The sequence below is a fragment of the Tinamus guttatus genome, unplaced genomic scaffold, assembly GCF_059628265.1.
Source record: "Tinamus guttatus ecotype Peru unplaced genomic scaffold, ASM5962826v1 Tinamus_guttatus_pri_ptg000459l, whole genome shotgun sequence".
Lineage (NCBI taxonomy): Eukaryota > Metazoa > Chordata > Aves > Tinamiformes > Tinamidae > Tinamus > Tinamus guttatus.
This window is the reverse complement of record NW_028288993.1, coordinates 3,543,042-3,565,051: the sequence shown is the minus strand read 5'-3', so window position 1 is coordinate 3,565,051 and position 22,010 is coordinate 3,543,042. Positions and strand designations below refer to the sequence as shown.

At 43.7% G+C, this 22,010-nt stretch overlaps 2 protein-coding genes across 3 annotated transcripts in view; both read right to left on the bottom strand.

The window, feature by feature from the left end:
* PPIL2 (peptidylprolyl isomerase like 2) overlaps positions 1 to 15,724 on the bottom strand; it is a 71,091-nt gene extending 55,367 nt beyond the window's left edge. Inside the window, exons 1-5 of the mRNA XM_088532327.1 lie at positions 15,664 to 15,724; positions 15,386 to 15,435; positions 14,588 to 14,633; positions 13,604 to 13,666; positions 13,379 to 13,430 (exon numbers count right to left, since the gene is read on the bottom strand). Of these exons, the coding sequence (XP_088388453.1) occupies positions 13,379 to 13,430; positions 13,604 to 13,666; positions 14,588 to 14,633; positions 15,386 to 15,435; positions 15,664 to 15,695 (243 nt within the window). The 5' untranslated portion in view covers positions 15,696 to 15,724. The remainder of the gene's footprint in view (positions 1 to 13,378; positions 13,431 to 13,603; positions 13,667 to 14,587; positions 14,634 to 15,385; positions 15,436 to 15,663) is intronic.
* A 1,150-nt stretch (positions 15,725 to 16,874) lies between these two features.
* HIRA (histone cell cycle regulator) overlaps positions 16,875 to 22,010 on the bottom strand; it is a 32,094-nt gene continuing 26,958 nt past the window's right edge. For both annotated transcript variants that reach the window (XM_088532325.1, XM_088532326.1), the window contains 6 exons: positions 21,630 to 21,688; positions 20,775 to 20,880; positions 19,775 to 19,897; positions 19,363 to 19,526; positions 18,390 to 18,478; positions 16,875 to 17,825 (listed from right to left, as the gene is read on the bottom strand). In XM_088532325.1, coding sequence (XP_088388451.1) covers positions 17,709 to 17,825; positions 18,390 to 18,478; positions 19,363 to 19,526; positions 19,775 to 19,897; positions 20,775 to 20,880; positions 21,630 to 21,688 — 658 coding nt within the window. In that variant the 3' untranslated portion in view covers positions 16,875 to 17,708. The remainder of the gene's footprint in view (positions 17,826 to 18,389; positions 18,479 to 19,362; positions 19,527 to 19,774; positions 19,898 to 20,774; positions 20,881 to 21,629; positions 21,689 to 22,010) is intronic.

Genomic DNA, 22,010 nt, shown 5'->3' with positions numbered 1-22,010 from the left:
AACTCTGAAAGGACTCTGATAAAAGTCACAGAGACAGCAAGTCACTTTGGCACTCAAGCTTATTATTTTTTCTGAGGTAGCCTTCAGTTTTCCTTTCTTTCAGCAGACTTGTAGAGGAGCCCACTCGATAACTAGTAAGGTGATGACAGTAACGAAGAGAAGCAGGGATGGGCCTCGGGGGTCCGTGCTGGGGGCAGTCTCCCAAACGCAGTTTGGGAATGGCTGATCCCTGCAGCAATTCTGCGGATTGTGGGGCTGCGGTGAGGGCCAACGGTGGGAGATCACGCAGGCCAAGAGGGCCAAGGTGCAACCTGGATGCCGCAGGGGTATGACCGGGCACCCCAGGACAGTGGCAAGTTGCCCTATAGCCAGTCCGGGTGCAGGATGTGCCGGGAGGGCGGGCAGCGCTCCCAGGCCAGGCCCAAACGTGAGCCCAGCTCGCAGCCGGCTTCAAAGCTGAGTCAGGACCTCCAGAATCCAAAAGCCCTTTGATTGTATCAGCTGTCAGAAACAGTTTCGCTGCCAGATTCACCCTTAAAAGCACACGGAGCACAGGCCTTTTAAAAGAAACAAGCAGTTCTCTTCTCAAAACATGCACCTGAACGGATTAGGGATGTTCTTATAACCCAGACAGCTCTCTATAAACAGATCCGAGCAGAGACCTGCCAGCCGTGGCGCCGGCACCGCCAGTTCAGTCGCGCCGGCAAGCGGCGATAACCAAACCGTGGGATGCTACGTCAGGGGCTCTCCACGTCTAGTCAAACTCCATATTCTTGGTTCAGAGCACACACGTTATGACAGCTGGATCTGTTCCCCTGTCGGGAGGCGCTTCTCCGGTTGTTTTTAGTCATCTGGCAGGCTAATTTGCTGCCAGGAAGGTGACTCTCTCTCTGGTTTATTAGCAAGAGGAACAAAGAGAGCCTGGGAGAGCTCGTAGGAAAACGAGAAGTGAAGAGAGAGGTCAGGACAGGTGATATTTGGTCCAACAGTTTGGCGCTGCAAGAGCAGTATTCTCAAGGAAAAAAAAAATGTGCACATTGCTGGAATAGAGACATACACAACAAAGCAACAGCAGTTCTCAAACGACTAAGTGAATACAGGATTTTACTCATTTACTTATTTAGCTTTTTACTAGAAAAAAGTTGTCAAAGAAGTAGCAGGGAGATAGTGGAGGTGCCAAAATGAACATACGATCCTGGACAGATCTGTTCAGCCTAAACAACTTATTAACACAAGGCAGCATCCATCTGTGCCTATGTTGTGGAACAACCCAAAAAATTATGTGTAAAAAAAGAAAAAAGAAAAAAAAAAAAAAAAAGAAAGCTTCTTTAGAGAAATGACCTCTGGAAACACTGACATTTTAAAAGGAAGGCCTTTAAACTATCTTCTTGGCAGACTTCAGCTTTCCCCAAACATGTGAGCAGACCACCTTCAAGCAGAAATGCGAACGGTCCTCCAGGAAAGACTCTGGCACGATGGAAGACTCTGATTTACACCTGACAAATTTATTGGAACACAGAGGAAACTGCTGTACAGACCTCAGAAGTAACAAAAGCTGCAGGACACCTTCACCAGTCAAAGCTCGATGTTTCCCTACAAGTGCTGCCAAGGCCTTGGACTCTCATTTTGTACTCAAGGAAATAGTTTCAGGCACTTCAGGTCTTATCTTCCATAATATGGAACAATATTATTTTTTTAGCTTCAGTTACTCATGGTGTACCACTAGCTTAAGCTAGTAGCTGTTCCCCTCTGAGAGCAGCTCTTACATAGTCTGGTATGGCAACAACAGAGTAAAAAATAACGATTTTCATTGCAGAGTTCAAGCACACGCATGGCTTGGAGTCCTCTTTCCGGAGCTCTTCATGCTGGAGGGCTGTACAGACACTTTTACTGTCCCACACCGGCCTCCTGTCAGATGCGGATTTAAAGAGGTGACCGACCGTGGCACTCCAGCTCGCACCCCTTGGTGAAGCTCTGCCCTCCAGCTCCAGCGAGACCAGCTTTGCACCGAGCAGGGCCGGCTGCCATCCCACGAGGTCTCTCTAATCCTCACCAAGGATGTTCTTCATGCGAGCTGCTTATGAAGAGGGACAGGAACGGACTGCAGGTTGTACATGAGGAGATAGGCAAGGAGGAGAATGTAACTAGGGCTGCATTTCAGAAATGTTTCTAGAAGTTGATCAACATGCCCAACATGTGGCAAGACAGGATTCATCAGAGCAAATCTTCAGAGCACCAGAACAGTAAAAACACGTTCCGATGGGCCACAGTGAGTTCCTGGGACCAACAAAAGTGGCACCGTGCCTGAGACAGGGCTGGCAGCGTCACCAGCCGCGCGTGGGACAGTGACGAGCGGGGATTCTGGCCTGCAAGGCCCCATTTCCCACAGGTCCCGTTTTTGCAGACCTGCGCGCGTCGCGCAGCGCAGTATGGCAGAAGTGAACATCTGAGACCTACATCAGCTTTTTTCTTTTTGAGCTCTTCATGTGAAAACAGGATTATCCTGCATGGGGGTGAATCTGCTTTTATTTATTCTCCATCAAAAGCCAAAGCTTTCCGAGTGCCATAGCACAGTTTGTTGCCATGGAAATGGCCATTCTGCCACAAACAGAGGAGCCAGTCTTCCCAGAAAGGGGCTGCAGGAGCGAACGAGTCCTTGAATGAGTTAAAGTACTTGTTTTCATCTATTTCTTATTAATAATAAAACATAAAGGACCTAAAATACCAAATGCACAACTTAGGTTCAAAACTATTTCTAATCTGAGCATGCCCCATGCACCTACTACTAGTTTTTGCTAAATTTCCAGTGAAAAGTGATGTTTATTAAAAACACTTCATCTCATTAAAGTTCCAAATTCATAATCAAAACTCACAATCAAAACGAAATGCCACAAGCACGCACCACACTGCCCGGAAACAAAAAGAAAAGCTGTATATTCACTTCTATAAATATTTTATACAAGCACACTGCAAGGCAAGCTCATTTAATGATACCTAACGCCAGCTGCTCCACAACAAGGGAGGGCTAAAAAACAAAACCAAAACCCCAAACCACGCAGGCTTTTCCCTCCGCTGGCTCCTCCCGCGCAGGCTGGGCGCCAACCAAGGCTACTTTTGGCCGTGACCTACTTTGGCGCAGCAGCATCCAGCCCCGCCGTGCTCGTCGCGGGCTGCCGTGGCTCATCCCTCCCGCCATCCCAAAGGGCAGCTCCTTCCCCGGTGCGCACAGCCGAGGTCAGGAAGGCAGGGAGGTTAGTGGGGCACTGTGGCAGCCCGCGGAGGCAGCGCGCTGCTCCGTTCCAATTAAAACGCTCTTTGCCGTCGCCGCTTTGCGCCTCGCGACGGGGCGGCCCGCGGGCCCGGCGCAGCTGCTGGCTCCGTGCGGCGCCGTCACCTTTGCTGGCCCTGCCGGACACACACGCACTGGGCACACCGGCACCGGGGGCTCACGCCAGTCTCCAACCACACAGGCACAGCGTTGTTGAGGGGCAGCATGAGTTGCATTTCCTAAGTTTTAGGAAATTTAAGTTCCCATTTTATCAGTGTTAATTAAGTTAACATTGAAATGTTAAACACTTGGGAACCCGATCCCTTCCTAATGGCCTCCGGCAGGAATGCAGGGACACTATCATGGGCAAAAATTCATGTGCCAAGTCTGAACTGTCAGACAACATCAGGTCAAAATCATCCAGTGCCGACACGGCCATTTGGCAGGTTCTCACGCTACCAAAACAAGTAACAAAGAACACCACAAACAGAAGACAAAACCAAACTACATGTTGAAAATCGAATGTTGCCTAGCAAGTACCAAATTCATCTTAAAAGCACATGAAGTTTGTACTAAATTTTTGGTTCTTTTAAAGATACCTATTATTACATGCCTACAACTTTACATTTCAAAGAGTCATAGTATAATTTTTCCTGATGCACAATCTTCAACAAAAATGAGGATAACTGAATGCTGGAACTGTATTTGAATAACTACATATATACTGTTACTTATTTCAGACCTTTAAAGTGGCTTTATTGATAATGAAGAGCATTGGAATCCCTCAGCAATTCTACACATTATGGGAATACCACAGGAAACAGCAGCACTGGTTTAACCAGCTAAGCCGTATTCACGTAGCTCAATACTTCATGGAAAGTCTGGGGTCAATAAAAAACAGGACAGAACAGCCTCCTGACTCAAGCAAACACCTCTATGTTCAGTTCAATAGCAAAAATGCTAGATATTTGTCATGTGGACAACTGCCTATCAAGTGCTAACGAGAGAACCTCAATTCACTGCCACAGCTAAGCACAGCTTCATCCAATACTTTCACCTAGTATGGAAACGTTCACAAAAGATCCTTCACTATCCTCTTCCGGACCACAACTTTCCCATGCCTAAATTTTAATTAAACTAACCCCATACAGTTACCAAAACCTTGTCTAGAGAATCATAAAGACATATTTGATAACATACACATAGCACACAGATACTAGCAACAATGTTGATATATCAAACCGTACATTAATAGAAAATAATGCAAGAAAAAGATGAGCTGTTTCATGTATAAAATTAAGCCTGCAACTAAATGCAGTCAGAAGTCGATCAATCAAGAAAGTATCCACCACCAAACCCAACAGGGTTTACGGAAATAAAGTTACATAGCAGCTAGTCTCCAGTTTTAAAGAACCGGCAAGCAAAGATCTGTGGCAAATCTCATGCTGCATTTCATTTAAGGCTAGAGCATTTCACAGCTGCTCGTTTTTCGAGAGCCACAGTCATGGAAACCCATGCATGATGCAAACTTGCACCAAAACAAGGGAGAGAGAAAAAAAAAAAAAAGACCATCTGTTCAGTCTATGAAATCTAGATGTAAATACTTCTTTTGCTGCAAGGGAAACAATGCATTAGCAATAATGCTAGATGTGTTTATCTGCCCGTGACCAGTGACCAGAGCCTGCTTACTGCATAAAACAGCACCTATCACCACCACAATTCCCACAGGCAAGGTGGGGAGGAATCAAAGCAGCTTGGCCACTGACTCACGATACTTCCCAAAGACCTAGGGAATTTAAAAAACAAATGCACCTCCTCAGACAGCAAAAAAAGCCAACATTTATTGGTGCTGCCTACCCTACTGCCTACTGTAGTAGACAGATAAAACTGCCTGTCTGCTACACACAGATACAACTTGGAAGAGAAACAGCCAAGAATTATTCATGTGTTCATCAGCAGGAAAGAAGAGTCATCTTTCAGGTTATTAGCTAACCAGGTCGTTCATCCCATTGACCTGCATGTGCTTTACGACCATTACCAGTTCGTTATGACACGTGATGTTATGACTGCACCTCTGGACAGGAATCATAGCCTTATATGCTCCTCTCCAGGGACCTTGGAAATTTATGGTCACTAGTCAAATATTAACTCCTGCAGCCTATTGACTGAAAGCTAATAATTTCTGAAGCAAATGAGGTAAGAAGACATGGTCCGGTTGCTGCATATTGAAGAGTTCCTCTTGTTAAAAGTGAATTCTAGACATCTGAACAGAGAGGCCTATATTTGCCATCCACTCATATAAAAACTCTCTCCAGATGCATTTTTAATTAATCAGTAGAGAAGGTTGGAACCATCCGTTTCTGAAAAACATGCTACATTCACAACATTCAGCTGCAAACAAAAAACAGAACAACAGGAGGAACCACAGTTCATTCTGGCTAATTCCTATATTTAAAAGTACCTGCCTCTGAAATGACCAAAGCTATCAAGGGAAAACTCTCAACTTATCATACTCTGACAGCAACCTTCATGTCTCAACACATATTCTGAAAACATTTTCTGACTTAAAATAACATTTATAATATATCAAAGTATTATCAAAATACTGCAAAAAGAGATTAGAAAATATTCTCCCCATCGTATGAGGCATTCACCCAGCATTCTTTGTGTATAATTAAGATTACATATGCTCAAAGAATATACATTAAAATTAAAGTAGATGCAGAGAAGGATGACTGTGACTATTTGGGGAGCAGAGAAGCCACAGGCAAGATGAACATATGACAGGAAAACACAAGTCCCAACAAGAAAACATCAAGAAAACTGTGAATTCCTTTGCAACAAATACACAGCTTTAAACACGAACTGTGAGAAGAACAATACTGGCACAAATGGAAAGGAGAATAAGTTGCTCCAAACCAAAATTTTCACAAGATACCTGTCATATGGAAAGGCATCAGGACAGCCTTCCAGCAGCTGTAGGCAGGGAGAAAGCAAATCTATTCAGGACAGAGAACAAAGTTTACAAAGTAAATTGCAGGAGAGTTGAAGACCTGAGTCTTGCAGTGTTATGTTCCTGATCCTTTCACTCTTCCTTCTGCAACACAAGAAAAATCACCCCCAAGCTGGATTCCTCTAAATCATCTTTAAATAACAAGGCTTCCCTTGGTTTTATTCCTGTAAGTGCTGTTCTCGCCTCTGTGGTAAGCTATTACTCAGAACAGCACTGTATTGCCTCCCCCACTGGAACTTTTCTTTCTACAAATAAACAACAACTTCTTCATTTCAAAGGTGAAGTGAAAATATATGATGAGCTTATCACAGGAAAAAAGGACAGCCAGCACATCCACCTGTGTAACAGCTGAACATTTGTGACCTGCATCAGACAAATGAGGATATGTACCTTGATTTCTCCAGCTGAAGATGTGCCAACTTCTTCTGACATGCATGTAACAAGTTTCCCCTAGAGAAGACTTAAATTTCTCATTTATTCATCAGTTACGCTAAAGCCAAATGAGACCTGAAGTTACTGATCCATCTAAGTGATCATTCATTTTCAACGCCCTAAGGAGAAAACGTAACAGGTTGCTTGGATGTCAGATGTTGTCACAGATCCTGAGGAAAAAATCCTCATGAAAGGGGATTTACACTACTGATTTTTTCTAAGTGATGAAAAATATCTTCATGGGTCAAATTATTTTTCCTCATAATTACATAGTCCCAGCACTCTAGAAATAGAAAAATAGTGTGGAGATAGCCTGGCTATATAAGGCTGCACAGCATTTTCCTCTCACAGCATTTTATATTTAGACAAAGAATGAAAATGCTCAGAGTAAGCACATTCTCTTTGGAAATAGTCAGAGCAAAGAAAACTTTTCAAGAGAGGAGGAAAAAAAAAAGAAAAAAGAAAAGTAAAACCGAGGAGTTAGGAGGAAGAGTTGACTCATGCTGCAACACAGCACCTTTAAAAGACCCTCCAAATTCTAGGAGAGTCTAACTGACATGTTGCAGGAAGGTCTAGGCAAGTATTGAGGAAATCATCATACTCAGCATTATCTAGAACTATTGCATTTTCCCCACAGAGTATTCCAGTGGCAGCTGCTGCTACGGTGTCATGGAAAACATCTCCTTCACCCCACGGATCCCTGTCTGAGGCCATCCACTACTTGCTGCTCATTAGCCAGAAACACATCTGGAACAACACAATTCAAACAGCAATTTGCAGAGGACTACTACGTAAAGCATAAGAACTAAGATAAAACCCACAATCATTACTGATTTAGCCGGTAAGGATCCCACTAGACGTGAACTTGTCCTCTTCCCCACTTCAGGCCGCAGATCCGCTCCACTCAGCTCATCCAACGTGGGTGGTTTCGTCTGGGATCTCGGTCTTTTCTTCCCCTGGCTCCTGCAACCCACTTACCAGAATCCATTCCTGAAGCACACGGGCTCTGTACAGATTACTCCATAATTTATAGTGAATTATAAGGACTTGGCTGGGATTTCACCTGCACTTTAACACTGGTTCCTACTATACAGCACCAGGTGTTTCTCACACTTTTGATGCTTTGTAGTTTCTTTAGTTGCAATATTGTAAAACAAAACAAAAAAATACTCAAGTCCTCCTTCTCAGGCGAAGACATAATTGCCAGAGCTTTCTATCTTTGTATCTATATTCTCAAAACATAGACATGGTAAAAACACGTTAATGCTTAAGGAAGTTTCACCTTTGCTCCAATTTCTGTATCCTTTTCAGGCAGGATTTCCCTTATTCAGAGAGCCAAATACTTTTTTAGAGCAGATTAAAAAAAAAAAAAAAAAAAGGAACAATGTGGTAAGGCTGTTTGTTCCTATTTAAAGTGTCATTAATACATTCAGAGGTAAGGAAGTAATCGTGCAACACACCATCTCCATTAACCTCATCAGACAGCTTCTCCCACTTCAATACCAGCAACTGATTTCTGAGCCTGCCTGAACTTCAGTTATCAAACTGAACAGAAAACGTGCTTTCACAAGCGAAGGAGGTACAAAGCCACCACCCCCTGGGACAAGAATGAGCTCATAAATAGATTTAAGGAATGTAATAGAGAATGACTTTTCCAACATTTTAAAATAACACATTTGGTTATAAGTTTCTCTTTGGGGGTGAAAAAAAAAAAGTATTTCTGAAGGTTCTCATAACTGCTCAGGCAAATATTGCATTAGTAAATTAATTTCAACTAAATGATGTAAGAAAAGGCCCTGCCAATGCGTGCAGAGCAGTGCCAGGCTGAGGCGGTGTCCCCTGCGCCCAGGGCCCCGCTCTGCTCCAGGTGCGCTCAAAGAGCAGCTCAGCCAGGCTGAGCACACACCTGCACTGCCAGGCATCCAAGACCCTCAACTATTTGATCATATTAGTCATGATCTCACCCCTCAATCATTTTTATTTGGTAAATAGAGGACTAAGAGCATGGAAGCAGAATAGCAAATATTTACCTCTGTGTGGAGCAAGCCTTTGGGCAGAGCTCTCCCTTTTAAGAAGGCAGATCTCCCAGGGGGAAACTTGGAGACTTGTTAACCTTCCAAGCCCAAAGCCAACCTTTACTTCCCATGTCACTGGCTCTGCCTCCTGCTGCTTTTTCATCCCCAGACTCCTTTTCACGGCCACCTTTTGTGGCAGCCCAAGCAGAAGGTCTTTCACAGTTCTAGAAGAAACTCCCAAGTAAGTAAGACTTACTTACTTCTCCTTGGTAAAATGCCAACTTATAGAAAAACTCTCTCAAAACAGGCTATAGATCCAGATCCTAACTTTGCATAAGACAAGGCACAAACCAAACTGCTCCGACCAGGAATCTGAGTCTTAACCTCTTATGTCCTAGGCAAGTACTTTTCTCCACAGCTATGATCCGAAGACTCACCACATTGCTGGGAACACTTTCCCAAAATGTATTTCATCAAAAAGCACACCTGAAAAGAGTTTTGATATCAACAAATACTACTTGGGGCAGGCACAAGGGCCAGGTGCTTCTGCAGAGCTACCACTTCTGCAGCCACCGCCCGGCGGCACCTCTGCAGTCTCGCTGGACTCTCAGGTGAATGCAAAGCCCAAGCTAAGTTAACCTGGGTCACCAAGTCTTTTTGGTCCTTCTGAAATAGATCAGGCACATTGTCCCTTCACAGGGAAACTGCTTCTTGGTGTTATGCAGACTCAGCATACGGATTTTAGCTTGCGCTAAAAAGTACACCAAAAATTCACACAGATGAGCTGAACAACAGATGTCCTTACAAACACCACTGACTTTGGGCCAAAGCCTTAGAAACAAATACAGACACAAACTGAGTTGCAACTGTCCAAAAGAACTAAAATCCCACAAAAAAGTGGGAACAAGGGACCAAGACTGTAGCTATTTCTGAAACAGGGGAGAGAGAAAATTTACCCAGGGTTATGGAGCCAGGCTGTAACAGAGCTGAAGCACAACCTCAATAATACAGTACACTCACACATTTTAATAATGAACCAGAGTGAAAATATAGGTCTTTGCATTGAAAACATTACAATACAAAGAAGAAAAATAACTCATATGCGAGATATCTGTGCAACAAAGAACTCTTCCCCTTGGAATTCCTGTTAAAAGGCACGCTGCTGCCTTCCTGCAGCTCTATCATCTGCTCATATTTGAGATTCCAACAAACGCGATAGGACCCGAGCGATCTCCTTTCCTGGAAGCGGCAGCCGCGCGGTCAGCGCTGGCAACGCGCCGCCGCACGGCACGTCCTGGCAAGCCCCGCCAGCCAGAGGGCTGCTCTCACTGAAAAGGAATGAGATAACCATGACTTTCCCAGCTACCCTTTATTTGATGCAATTTCAGCGTAAACATAAGCTAGGGCAGTGTCCTGAAAAAGCTGACAAAAATGTAAGCAAGTCAGCTGCGTCTGACAGGCTGTGGGTCAGCTGCAAGAGATGCACTGCTTCTTCCAAAATGATCTGTGTAGTAACATAAGTGGTTTTTACTGCAATGCATTACTAAAAAGAAGCAAAAAAAAAGAATGTAAGGTTACTTTCTGGAATAGTTGATGGAAAACTCTAGGCAGAGGTCAATAGTGAATTGTTTCTCCTTAGAAGGATATTGGTGTCCACACTGCACCTCAAGAGGCTATTCAGAAAAGCAAGAGGAAATACCATGAGAAATTATAGGGAAGGAATTTTTTTTTTAAGATACATAAAAGGATAGCTGCAATCTCAGCATTGCAAAATTCCTTTAAAATGAAGATTAGTGCAATGGCTTAGTATTCAGAAAAATCAGAGCATTAACTTTGACTGTATGTAAACCAGTTCCACAAACACACAATTAATAAAAGACTAGCACGATTCTACCTCCTGGAAACACTGCAAAGATAAATACATTAATGACTGCAAGGCTCTCAAAATCTCCACTAAGGGAGTCACTTCAGAAACAAGACAGCAAGACAGAATTAGTGAGTATGTGTGTGTCATTAATAATACCTTTGCCAAGCAGCCTATTGACTTCTCTAAAATGTTTAGCCTGTAGAAAGCCATAACAGCATGGCTACAAGCTGCAAAAGATTTCATTATCATTTTTAACTTCAGGATAAGATAGGGAAAAATGCTATAGAGCTTCATTGCTGTGACAAATCATGAGTCTGTTCAAAGTAACTTCCTCAGCTGTTTTATAAAACTGCCATGCAGCTAATCTGGCTCAACTCCTTTTTAAACAAACCTGAAGACTTGCAGTCTGCTAAGTCACCAACTCATCACAGATCTTTTTTTCTGGCTTCAGCAGCAAGTGGTACAAGTAACAGAAGGCACATGCTCAGCGATAAGTTAAGCAGGATGATAAGCACTAAGCTGGGGGGCAGCAAAGTCTAGAGCGGCACAAACTCAGCTGACTGATTTCCTCTGCACCTACCCTGCCTTGTCCCAGCACAGCCCTCCCAGCTCCATCATCCCCGTCATAAAAGCAGGACTGGCTCTCTGGGCAACAAAGACTGAGTTACAACATTTCTTTCAACCCCATCCTTCAAACTATAGCTCCCTGGAGCTCCGTTCAGCAGGACTCTGCACTGCTATGAAGTGCAAACATCCTTGTTTTCTGAGCTGTGTGGAACGCCCTCATCCTCTGGAGGACACGGCAGAACAGCACAAGTCATCCTTGGAATAAACAGGAAAGAGAAAGGGCTCCCCGAACAGCGAGATATAGAGAATGTGGGGACAAACACTGAAGAGAGGTGGGGGTGACTGCAGCTGAGCTACAGAAACACAAGGCAGAATATGCAAGTGGATGTCAAAGCTGGACTTCATTTGTATATTGATGGCTCGCCAGGTAAATCCTGCACAATCTCACTTGTTTCCATCAGCAGCAACAAAAACAGAGTGCTGCTGCTGAGGGACAGGGAGCCTAGTTAAAGTGCCACTGCCATGGGGGAACAGTGCTCCCAGCAGAACAGGCAGGGCACGAGGGAGAGCGCAAATTAACTTGACGTAATGGAACAACTCTGTTAGGATCCACAGACCAAATGCTCTGTGTCAGTTTTCCATCCTGCACTCCACAATACCACTAGCCCCTTTCAAATCCTGCTTAGCATTTACCAGAAATACTTTTAAACCATATCACAGTTCACAATATGAAATTAGAACAGGTGTCATTAAGTTGATCCCTGTGAAAATAAGCGATCTGGCAACACTCCAAAACTCCCAAACAACACATGTAGCAGGAAGGTAGTAAGGGGCTGGCAAAGACAAATTAAATAGCTGTAATTCCTTTCTTTCTGAAAAACAAGTATTGGCTTCTCTGTATATAAAGGCAGGCCTTTGACAAGCAGGAAGCAAACACACTTGCAGTTTGCTATAACTCCAGAGATATCGAGTCCCAGACACGCTGCTCACATCTGCAGTTTGGAATGCTGCACCTGTACTCAGCTTCTCCTCCTGTCTGCTGGGAAGATCTTTAATCAAACACAAGATGTTTCAAAGCTAATATTCCACAAAACAATCTGCAAGCCAACAAGAAATTCTGTGCAAAAGCTGCCACCTAATGTTCAGGAAAGTAACTGCATTTACTCAAGGAAAACACAAGCACCTCATGCAGCAAACACTATTTATTTTTTTTTCCTCTATGCCCTATTAAAGAATTCACTTACTTTAAACACACCAGCAAAAACATATTTGCCAGCAATATTTGAAATCGCTCAGAGATCTGAATCTCTGCAATATTTCATTTTTATCCAGTGTTTTACAGCTTCACGCTATTACACAAAGTAATACCTTGGTAGCGAAGTATCATGTATGCAGAATAAAGAAGCATAAAACCAAAGCACTGATCGCAGCGTGAAATCCCAATCTTAGAATACACTATCATGAGAGATAGGACAAAAACTTTTTGAAATATATTGTCAAGATAACTCTTTTTGAATCTCAGAGTACCATCAGCCCACACTAGTGTTATCTATTAATCTCTCTAATCCGCACAGAACAACCATTTGGTTAGGAAGTATCACTGCAAGTCTTAACACAGCCATAAAGGTGACCTATCCAGCACCTTGCTCCATAGTGCACCGAGTTCTGCTGCTGTGAGGCAGAGCCTTTTCCAAAGCTCATTTATCACTCATCAACTCATCTTTTTGAACACTGCTAGCAGTAGCACGGGAGTTCTCATATCCGTCTGTACAGACTTGAATTACAGCACACCTGTAACACGAGCACAATATTCTGGGAATTTATATAAATGAACTGCTGACTTCCTACACCATGCGATTTACAATGCAGTGCAAAAACAGAAAATGTCGCTCCTCTTTCCCCTGGCACCTCCACACAAACAGCCAGAGTCTCTATTTTCTGCTGCAAAGACAAAAAGCAGGACCGCAGTGAGGGGTCATCAGGTCTTAAATCTAAATGGTTCCTTTTTACTTTTTTAGCTAAAAAAGAGATTCTTAATAAATCTATACTCTTATTTCAGCAAACTTGGTCTCACAAATTTCATATTTCACAATAACACTGCCATTCAACTTAATTTTGGTTTCATTAAAGCATTTCTGTTCTTCACACATATTAAATAGGAAATTGAACGTACAGAAATACAACAAATAATGTGAATGCAAACATAATTTACTTACTTCTCCTGTGATTGGATTGGTTCCATACTTTTTTATCCAAGGAAGAATGCTTCTGAAAAGAGAGGGGATAAACTAATCAATGAAAAGTGTCCCTAGAAATCTCTGTTTTTGATAGACTTGACTATTTCTGCCAACTGGACAAGAGCAAATGGTGATCACACAGAAGGCTGAAGCACAGATGTAAGCAAGTCACAAAAACTAAGCCAAGTAGAGACAGCAACTTACAGTATGTCAAAGACTGTCCCATCTTGGGTGCAAACCGGGTACTCAAATGGCTGCAGAGACAAACTAGAAAAAAATAGTAGACACTTTTTTAGCAAAATCATCTGGAAATCATGACAACAGAGCAAAAAACACACTGCTGATTTATTTGCACATTGAAAGAAAGCCTATACCAATGAAAACAGTGAGTGGTTACCAATATCCACTATCTGATACCATGGAAATTAGATTCCTTATTTTGAAAGGCAGGCTGGCAACTGCAGCTGCCAGCGCCCACAACCGCACAGCCCCCAAACGGACACTGCAACATTCCCGAGGCCGCTTCCGCTGCCACGCCGGCTCCCGGCAGCACGAAGGGCAGCTCGAGCTCTCGCTGCCTCTGTGCTGAACAGGGCTGCGGAGCAACCAGCTCGCACAGCAGCACCCACCTTAGGGCTGCTTCCAAAACCCAGCCAGATTTTTGCCAAGCAACATTGTTGAAGAGGGTTGGTAACTTCTTGAAACATCTGATTCGCAAATTTTAAAACACCTTTATAAATGCTAACTTCACTCTTTTCACTCCAGCTCTTCAACTAAGTTCTAAGCACAAAGTGTTAACATAAATACTCCTTCAATCTAATCACTCCTTCACAAAGATGAATGATTGATTAAAGACGTTCTTACCAGTGAAAAGCAGAGAATCAAGTCCCAGTTACAGAGACTGTAAGACTGGAACATGCTACACAATGTTAATTGAAGTATTCATCACACTTGTGTATCATTGAGTCCCCAGGTTCGACCTCAATAGACACTAACCAGGGGAAGTACAGGTTACTGGAATATTTCTTGCCACATTAACTTCACAGCACAAACAAGTCAATGGAAATTCACTTGTTCTACTTCAGAAGAACACGTAACTTCAGTAATAGTTTAAGACCAACAGACTGATGCATAAATTTGTCATTGGAAGATGATAATATAACTTCATAGTCTCTCTTTTGCTCTTACCTGCAGTGATCGAACGATAAACGTCTAAAATTAGTTCGTGGAAAATCTGTTTATGAAAAAGAAAACACAAAATTTTAATAAATACTGCTAAAATAAAGCATAAATTTACACAAATTACAAACAAACAAACAAAAAAAACTCCCACAACTCTGACAGATTTACAGCATTGAACTTAAATTAGATGGATAACACTGCTACTATCTTCAAGCTTTATACTACCAGTAGACACAGACCTAACTGAGAGCAGAGATTATCTGCTCTGGGTATCGCACTCTGCCTTTCTCCAGTTTTCACTCCAAACAAGATGAACGTTCCTGCTTTTAGGACTCCTCTGAGTCCAGCAGCTCAGACCCAGGAGCAGCAATAGGAGGATGCTCCACTCAAGAGGCCACTTCATCAGCCACCCTGTGTCAAACCAGCCCACCTGCCCCTACGGCCTCAATATTCCCGGGTGAAAGAACCAAAGGACTGGACAGGATAAGCAGAACAAACCCTGAGGGGATCCAATAGAGCAAAGAGAAGGAGACTTCAATTACATAAATAGAAAGAACGGAAACCAAGAAAGTTGCAGCAACAGGAGTAGGATGTCTGCCAACATCTGGGCTTTAAAGGAGAAGGATGGCACCCACAGCGTGAGATCTTTCCGGTGGGGAGGGGCATTAGCAGCCCCCCTAAGAGCAGCTGCAAGGGACCCACCACCAAAAGCCGGGCAAGGACAGGGCTGCAACAGCACCGATGCCCAACAGCCGCGCGGCGAGCGCCAGGCAGAGCGGCCGGGCAGAGCTGGACGCCACTCACCCGCCTTCTTCCCTCCGTAGAACTGCGTGTACTCGTTGCACGTGATGTACCTGCCGAGACAGCGGAGTCACCCGCGGGGCCGCAGCACCGGCCAGGCCCGAGGCTGCCCCGGGCGGCCCTGCGCAGCGCCGGGGGCTCCCGGGCACCCGCGGCGCCTCGCGGAACCTGCTGCGCCGCCCGTGGGGCCCTGCCCGCCCGGGGGTCCCGCAGCCGCCCCGCAGGGCGGGCTCCCGCGGCGCTCGCGCAGCCCCGCGCGCACCGGCGCCCCCGCCCCTCACATCTTGTCCTTCTGGTGCTGCCGTTTCCCCATGGCGGCGGCTGCGGCGGCCCCGCCGCGGGGCTCCCTGCGGTTCCTGCTCCGGTACCGGGACGCGCCCAAGCCGCGCGCGCCCTCACGGCAGCGGGGCCTTCCGGTTCGCGTGCGCTAGCGGCGGGTCCGGCCGGGAACACGGGGCGGCGAGCGGCGTTCCGCGTCCGAATGGGAACACGGGCGGCGCGCGGCGTTCCGGCTGCCCCGCGGTTTGTACCGGCCCCGCTTCCGCCGCGGGACAGAGGGGCCCCGCGGCCGCCCCCGGGCCCGGCGCTGCCTCCAGCCTCCCCGCACGAGCGGGGCCAGACGGGCAGCACCCGCCGGGCAAGGAGGGCGCGAGCCCTTGTACCAACCGTCTGAACAAAGAACAACCCCCGCAGCGACTGTGCCCCCCGGGTGTTCACACCGCGCCGCGGTCACCCTGCAGGCGACACTGCCACGGCCCGCTCTGCCCGTCGGGGTCTGCGACGGCCTCGAGCCCCAACACCGGGGTGCCCGTTGGCCACCAAGGAGAGCGGCCTCGTGCCGCGGGGCTGCTGCCCACGCGGGTCCGACCGCAGCGGCCGCGGCCCCGGGCGCGAAGGAGCCCTGAGCTCCTGCGGGGAGCTGGGAACAGCGCGCGATGCAGCGTGGCACAAACTGCAGAGTGCAAAGCGAGCCGCTGCCTTGCACTAAGCCAAAACCTCTCACACTCACACCGTCAGTGCACTGAGCACCCACCTGCACGGTTCGGTCCCGGGAAGAACCAAGACATCCCTTTGCTTTCTTCCCAAAAGTTGCTTGGTCCTGGGAAAAAAAAAAAAGAACAGGGAAAAAGTTGACAGCTTTGGTTTCAAAGCAACCCCCAAAATATTCCCTAAGTGCCCGCCAGGCAGGACACCATGCTGACGAACCGCCAGACACGGGAGCCGGCCGGAGCTGCTCCGTTCCCTGCAGTGCTCCGAGCCCCTCCGCGTGATGCTACCAACAAGCAGCACCCCCGGGGCAGTTACCCCCTCAGCTGAGATGGGGCTCCAAGAAAATGCTGCAGCTCCTCCAGGGTGACCACAACTCCTTGTGTGATCATGGAAGAAAGATCACTCAGACAGTATTACTTATTTCTAGACACATTAAAATGATTCAGCCTGTGTTGACATTTCTGGAGATTTGAACCTTTTGAAATACCATTACAAGACCACGTTTTTGTTTTTTAAACCAATGCAGAGTTCATTTATTTTTGTACTTACAAAAAGAGCCACCCCCTTTACATCCCTCCCCCACCCCCCAAATGCCTTTTACAAACATTTAAAAATTAAAAACCAGATGATGATGTGTTAATTTGGTAGAATTACTTTGAAACATAGCTTTTGTAATTAAGAGTTAGATTTTCTACAAGATGACTTTGTAGAGATAGCCTGATTATTGGCCAAATAAAATTCCTTATTACAAGTTAGCAAATTCTAGTACAAAAATAGTCCATGTGTTAGAACAGCCTCTTATTATTATTATTATTATTATATTCACAGGAAAGAGTCTATTGGCTGTATAATACCTTAATATTTATGAAATTTCTTTTTATGTGGCTCATTCATCTAATTAATATAGTGTTGAGCCTCAATAAATCCTCAGGCAAAAAACCCTAAACAGGGTTAAATATGCTGTTCAGTGTACTCTGAAGTACTGTGCTTTTCACAGGACATCCAAGAAACCTCACAAACAGTTCTCAGCTAGTTTTGATATTAAAATGAGATCCAGATCCAAAAGGACCCCCTGAAGTACATATCCACGACTTTCCACAGAAACAGAGGCCCCAGCTTTGGTGGTTAAGTTTCACTTGGGAAACGGTCTAGCTCATCCACTCATATTCACGAATCCACTTGTGATCTTCCTTAAAAACTGAAGTAGGACACTCGTGAAACACCCGGAACCCTTCGATACTGCCTCTTCATTCCGACAGGGCTCTCCTCTCCTCCGTTTCATGCTGTTCAGCAGTTTCTCTCGGACCAGGCCCCTCAGGGAAAATCTGGGAACATGCTACTTGTCTCTCAAGATGTCTAGCTGCTCTTGATATTCTGTGAAAAGCCTCTGGAAGCGAAGGTTCTGTCCAATAACAGGAAGAAGTTCTTTCAATAGTTCTCTCTTTCGTAAACCCTGCAAAAATACCACAAAAGCATCTTCATAATGTATTTGATATCATGAGTATTTTCCATAGGACTATTTAGGAATCAGGCTTTTTTCTCCTTGCCTGGAGAGTGCTGTTTATCTCATGCTTTTATGCCATGTACATAGCTCCCCAAATAAAAACTGCTTTTGTATTTATACATCCATGAAGCTGGTGCAGCTTCCACACAGTTACAGGCTCTATTCGTGCTGCATGTTCCGCTGCATGTCCCTATTACAGGGTTGGTGTGTGAGGAATGTGGAGACTTGAATGTGCAACCCTACTCCATCTGCTTGATATTCAAAACAGCACCAGAATGGAGCCCATGAAACTACGTATTTGTCTACCATTTCACAAGATATAAGTACAATTTCACATGATATAAATACATGTTTGTTGGCAAGAAAGAAGTAGAGAATTAAGAGGTTTCAGGGTTAGCAAATGTCGTGGTTGATTTCTTGACACAAAGCTTCAATCATATTCTAAGTTTTATGGACTATGCATTTTCTGTGATTGGCATGGGAAACCCTCCTTCGTTCCTTGTCAAAGCTTACCATTACTGTTGATTCCCACTGGCTTCCAGCTGAGTAATGGACTGGACCCAGTAAATCCTTGCATAATTCTCGCAAACGATATTCAAACCCTACAAATGATCAGAAAAAAAGAAAAAATAACACACTGATAAACATCTAATTGTACAAAAGCAGTTTACAAATCAACTAAAACCCTTCAGGAAGGAATTACAAGCATCTAGAATAAAATAAACCCTAAAAGTACAATTCCTGAAGAGGTTATTTTCCTTTAACTAACAGGAAATCTTTGTAAAGATAACATGTCTGGTAAAGATTCATTTCAAATTTCCAAATGTTTTTATCTCAAGTTCCCCCAAACAAACAAGGCTAATTAAATTACTCTAAAACACGGAATAAAATTGGAATAGATAGTCCAGTTAGTTACAACAGCCATCCCAATCTCAAGTTTGCCCTCCCACCCCAACAGGGTGTGTGTGTATATAAATACAAAATTTTATACAATATAAATATACAGATAAAAGGCAAGTAACAAGCAAGCTGCAGCTGCCCATGGTCTGATACAAACTCTAACCCCAGCAATTCTGTCACTTCGTAGCATGCAGTGATCACCACTTGACTGAGGAACATATTCATATTTCACAAGCTATTGCTGCTTCCCAAATGTGTCAAGTGTTGCTGCCAGATAATATATCTGGATATAATATCATTTGACAGACACAATGTAATTCCTATTATTGCAGTCCATAGGTGGCACTGCTTCTCCAAAGCATTCTCAGTTCATAGCCAGCAGTCAGCACAAAATTCAGGAGCACTGAGCACTACAGGAGGCAAACACACTTCAGCCTTTTTTGTTTTTAATTAACCACTGAGTCCAGAAGGCAAGTGGTAAATGGAAGAACGTTAAGTACAACTATAAATTAATATCACACAAATAGAGGGTTTCTTAAAAATACATCAGAGCTACAAAGAAGTCACTCAGGAGGTCAGGTCTCACCTTCATTAACTAGGTACCGTGCATAGATAAGGAGCCAGTGGCGATATTCGTGACTGGACTGTAACATAAGTGCTGCTGCTATCTGATTCTCCAGGTATGCAAGTGTTGTTTCTTGTTGTACTAAATGAGGCATGGAGAACAACCTGGCAGCTTGCCTTCCTGAACTACAAAATCAAGAGAAAAGTTAGCATGACAGCCATGAATTCAGAGGTTAATTTAAGGAATATGTATTTTAGTAATACAGGAGAGACTTTGTGTATGCAAAGGTTTCAGAGTAGGGCAGGAAACCACTTTATGTGCTACCAGTAGATTCATTTTTTTTGTCAACATCAAGAATTGACTCACTAATTCAAGAACCTAAGTAACACAGGAAAAAAAAAGAAACAAAGAAACAAAGGAATTAACCACATACTTTGATGTTCGTCCCTGTATTACAGCTAAGGGCCCAGAACACAGCATGGCTTCTTGGGACGGTAAACTATTCCTGAAGTCTGCGCATTGCGCTAAGGAGTCCTGCTTGTCAGAAACAAGATTCCTGCAAAAAAGCAAACCAAAAAACAAATTTGAAGATAGTAAGCAGTGAGGTTCATCGGTTCTGCTCTGCCCTGCCTTGCATTTTCAGAGATTACGAGGAGGAGCAAAAAAAAAAAAAAAAAAAAAAAAAAGAAAATACACATACATACATATATACAAACACATATAAACACAATAAACACACACGCTCACACCTCAGATGCACTCAAGAATTCCACTGACAAAAATTATTCTGATTCGACATCCAAATTTTGCATGTGCTTCACAAAAACATACCTCTCGTGCCAAAGTTGACAAGATTAATGGCATAATGCAATTCAGAGTTAATTTTGAAAAGCACAAGGAAATCCACACTCAACATGCTATTTTTTTTTTTTTGTCTAGCAAATAGTCAGTCCCCAAAAGGAAGGCTGGAGGGAACACACGTAAGAACTTTCTCATTATGAACCTAATTTTACCTCACATCAGGTCCCTCCACTCCCAGACAAGTCATGATGGACCATACATTTTGACAACCTTTTCCATACATTACAACTTTTCCCTCATATTGAGGGGGGTTGACAGTTACAGCTGACATTTCCACATCTAATCAAGGGTATCATTTTCACTGGTCTGAGATGTCAAGAGAATCAGTGGCTCAAACGAATGCTAAGTTTAGACCTCCAGACAGAACAGAGGTAGGACAGCACAAATATTTAAAATAACGGTCATTGCTTCATCACAGTTTAATTCTGTGTTGATGACTAAAAGAAATGCTCTTTTATATAATTCTAAAGCTGTGATACAAGCCACACATGTTTTTTGTGAAAAAGGTTCTGAATTGTGGCTGAGAGCCTGTCCTCTGGTCCACATTGACTGTGAGATAGTATACGACTTACCACGTAGAAAGAGAAGGATTAAAACAATATGCCTTTCCATCAGACATACTCATTACAGGTATACCATGCTGAGTCAGCAAGATCTGAGACACAGTTGCATCACTTCCTACAAATCAAACCAAAATATTTTTTTGAGCTTTGTATAACATTCATAATGGTATTAAGTGCTATCCACCATTATTAACAATTTGTAGCAACTAACAGGAAAAGGTTGAATGTTAATTCTCAAATACCAACAGGAAAACCAAGACACCAAATAGTGATCTGGCACAGCAGGCTCACTGCGGTAGCACCAGTACCATTCTGCTTCAAATTACATTATTAATATTGATACTGCTATTTATACAGAACATTGGCTTTAGTCAAAACATGTTCCTTAACTAGAGAAAATCCTCAGCATTCCTGTGGTGTCTTCTGTAACCTGAAAAGCCTTTAGCTTCTTTCTCTCATTAAGCCAAAATGCTAATAAGATTTTAGTGTCAACATCAAGAATTGACTCATTGATTCAAGAACCTAAGTAATAGGGGAAGGCAAAAAAGGTGAAAAAGTAATTAACCTTTTAGTAATTAACCTAATTAGAAAAAGATTCTAAAAGATTCTAAAAGATAGAAAAGATAGCCCAAGTGGGATAACTAGAGTCTCTCATTTCCCAACATTTCCCTCTCCAAGGGCTTGGGCACATTAGTACAGGACTAATTGATTATGCCCTGTAAATTCCAGTGAAGACATCAGTGCAAACCAAGAAGGAATGTTATTTGTTTAGGCTTTCAGGTTTTGTAAAATTTCAGCATATTCATAGAATGCACTACATAGTACTGGTGTGTTCAACGGCTGGTAAATAACCCATTTTATTACCTGATAATATTGTTTGCAAAGACTCATCTCTAACAATGACTGTCTGTTTGTGGACATCCCTGAAAAACAAACAAAAGGAAAGATCTTCAGTCTACAAATAATTGATGTCTCAAAATCATTTAATACTCGTATATTTACTATATTCATGACACAACATTTTATTATTTTCTTCATTGCTTTAACAAAACAATTTTGTCAAATCCCTAGCAGTAAGGCAGGAGTTAATAGCACAGAACAACTTTTACAGACCTTCTTACCAGGGAACCTCATTACAGAGAGGCAAACACTGACCATGCCAACAATTCCCTCAGGGACTCTGGGACTCTTGCTTACATTAAGCATTAAAGTATATGACTGAAAACAGGTACTTCTGCGTCACCT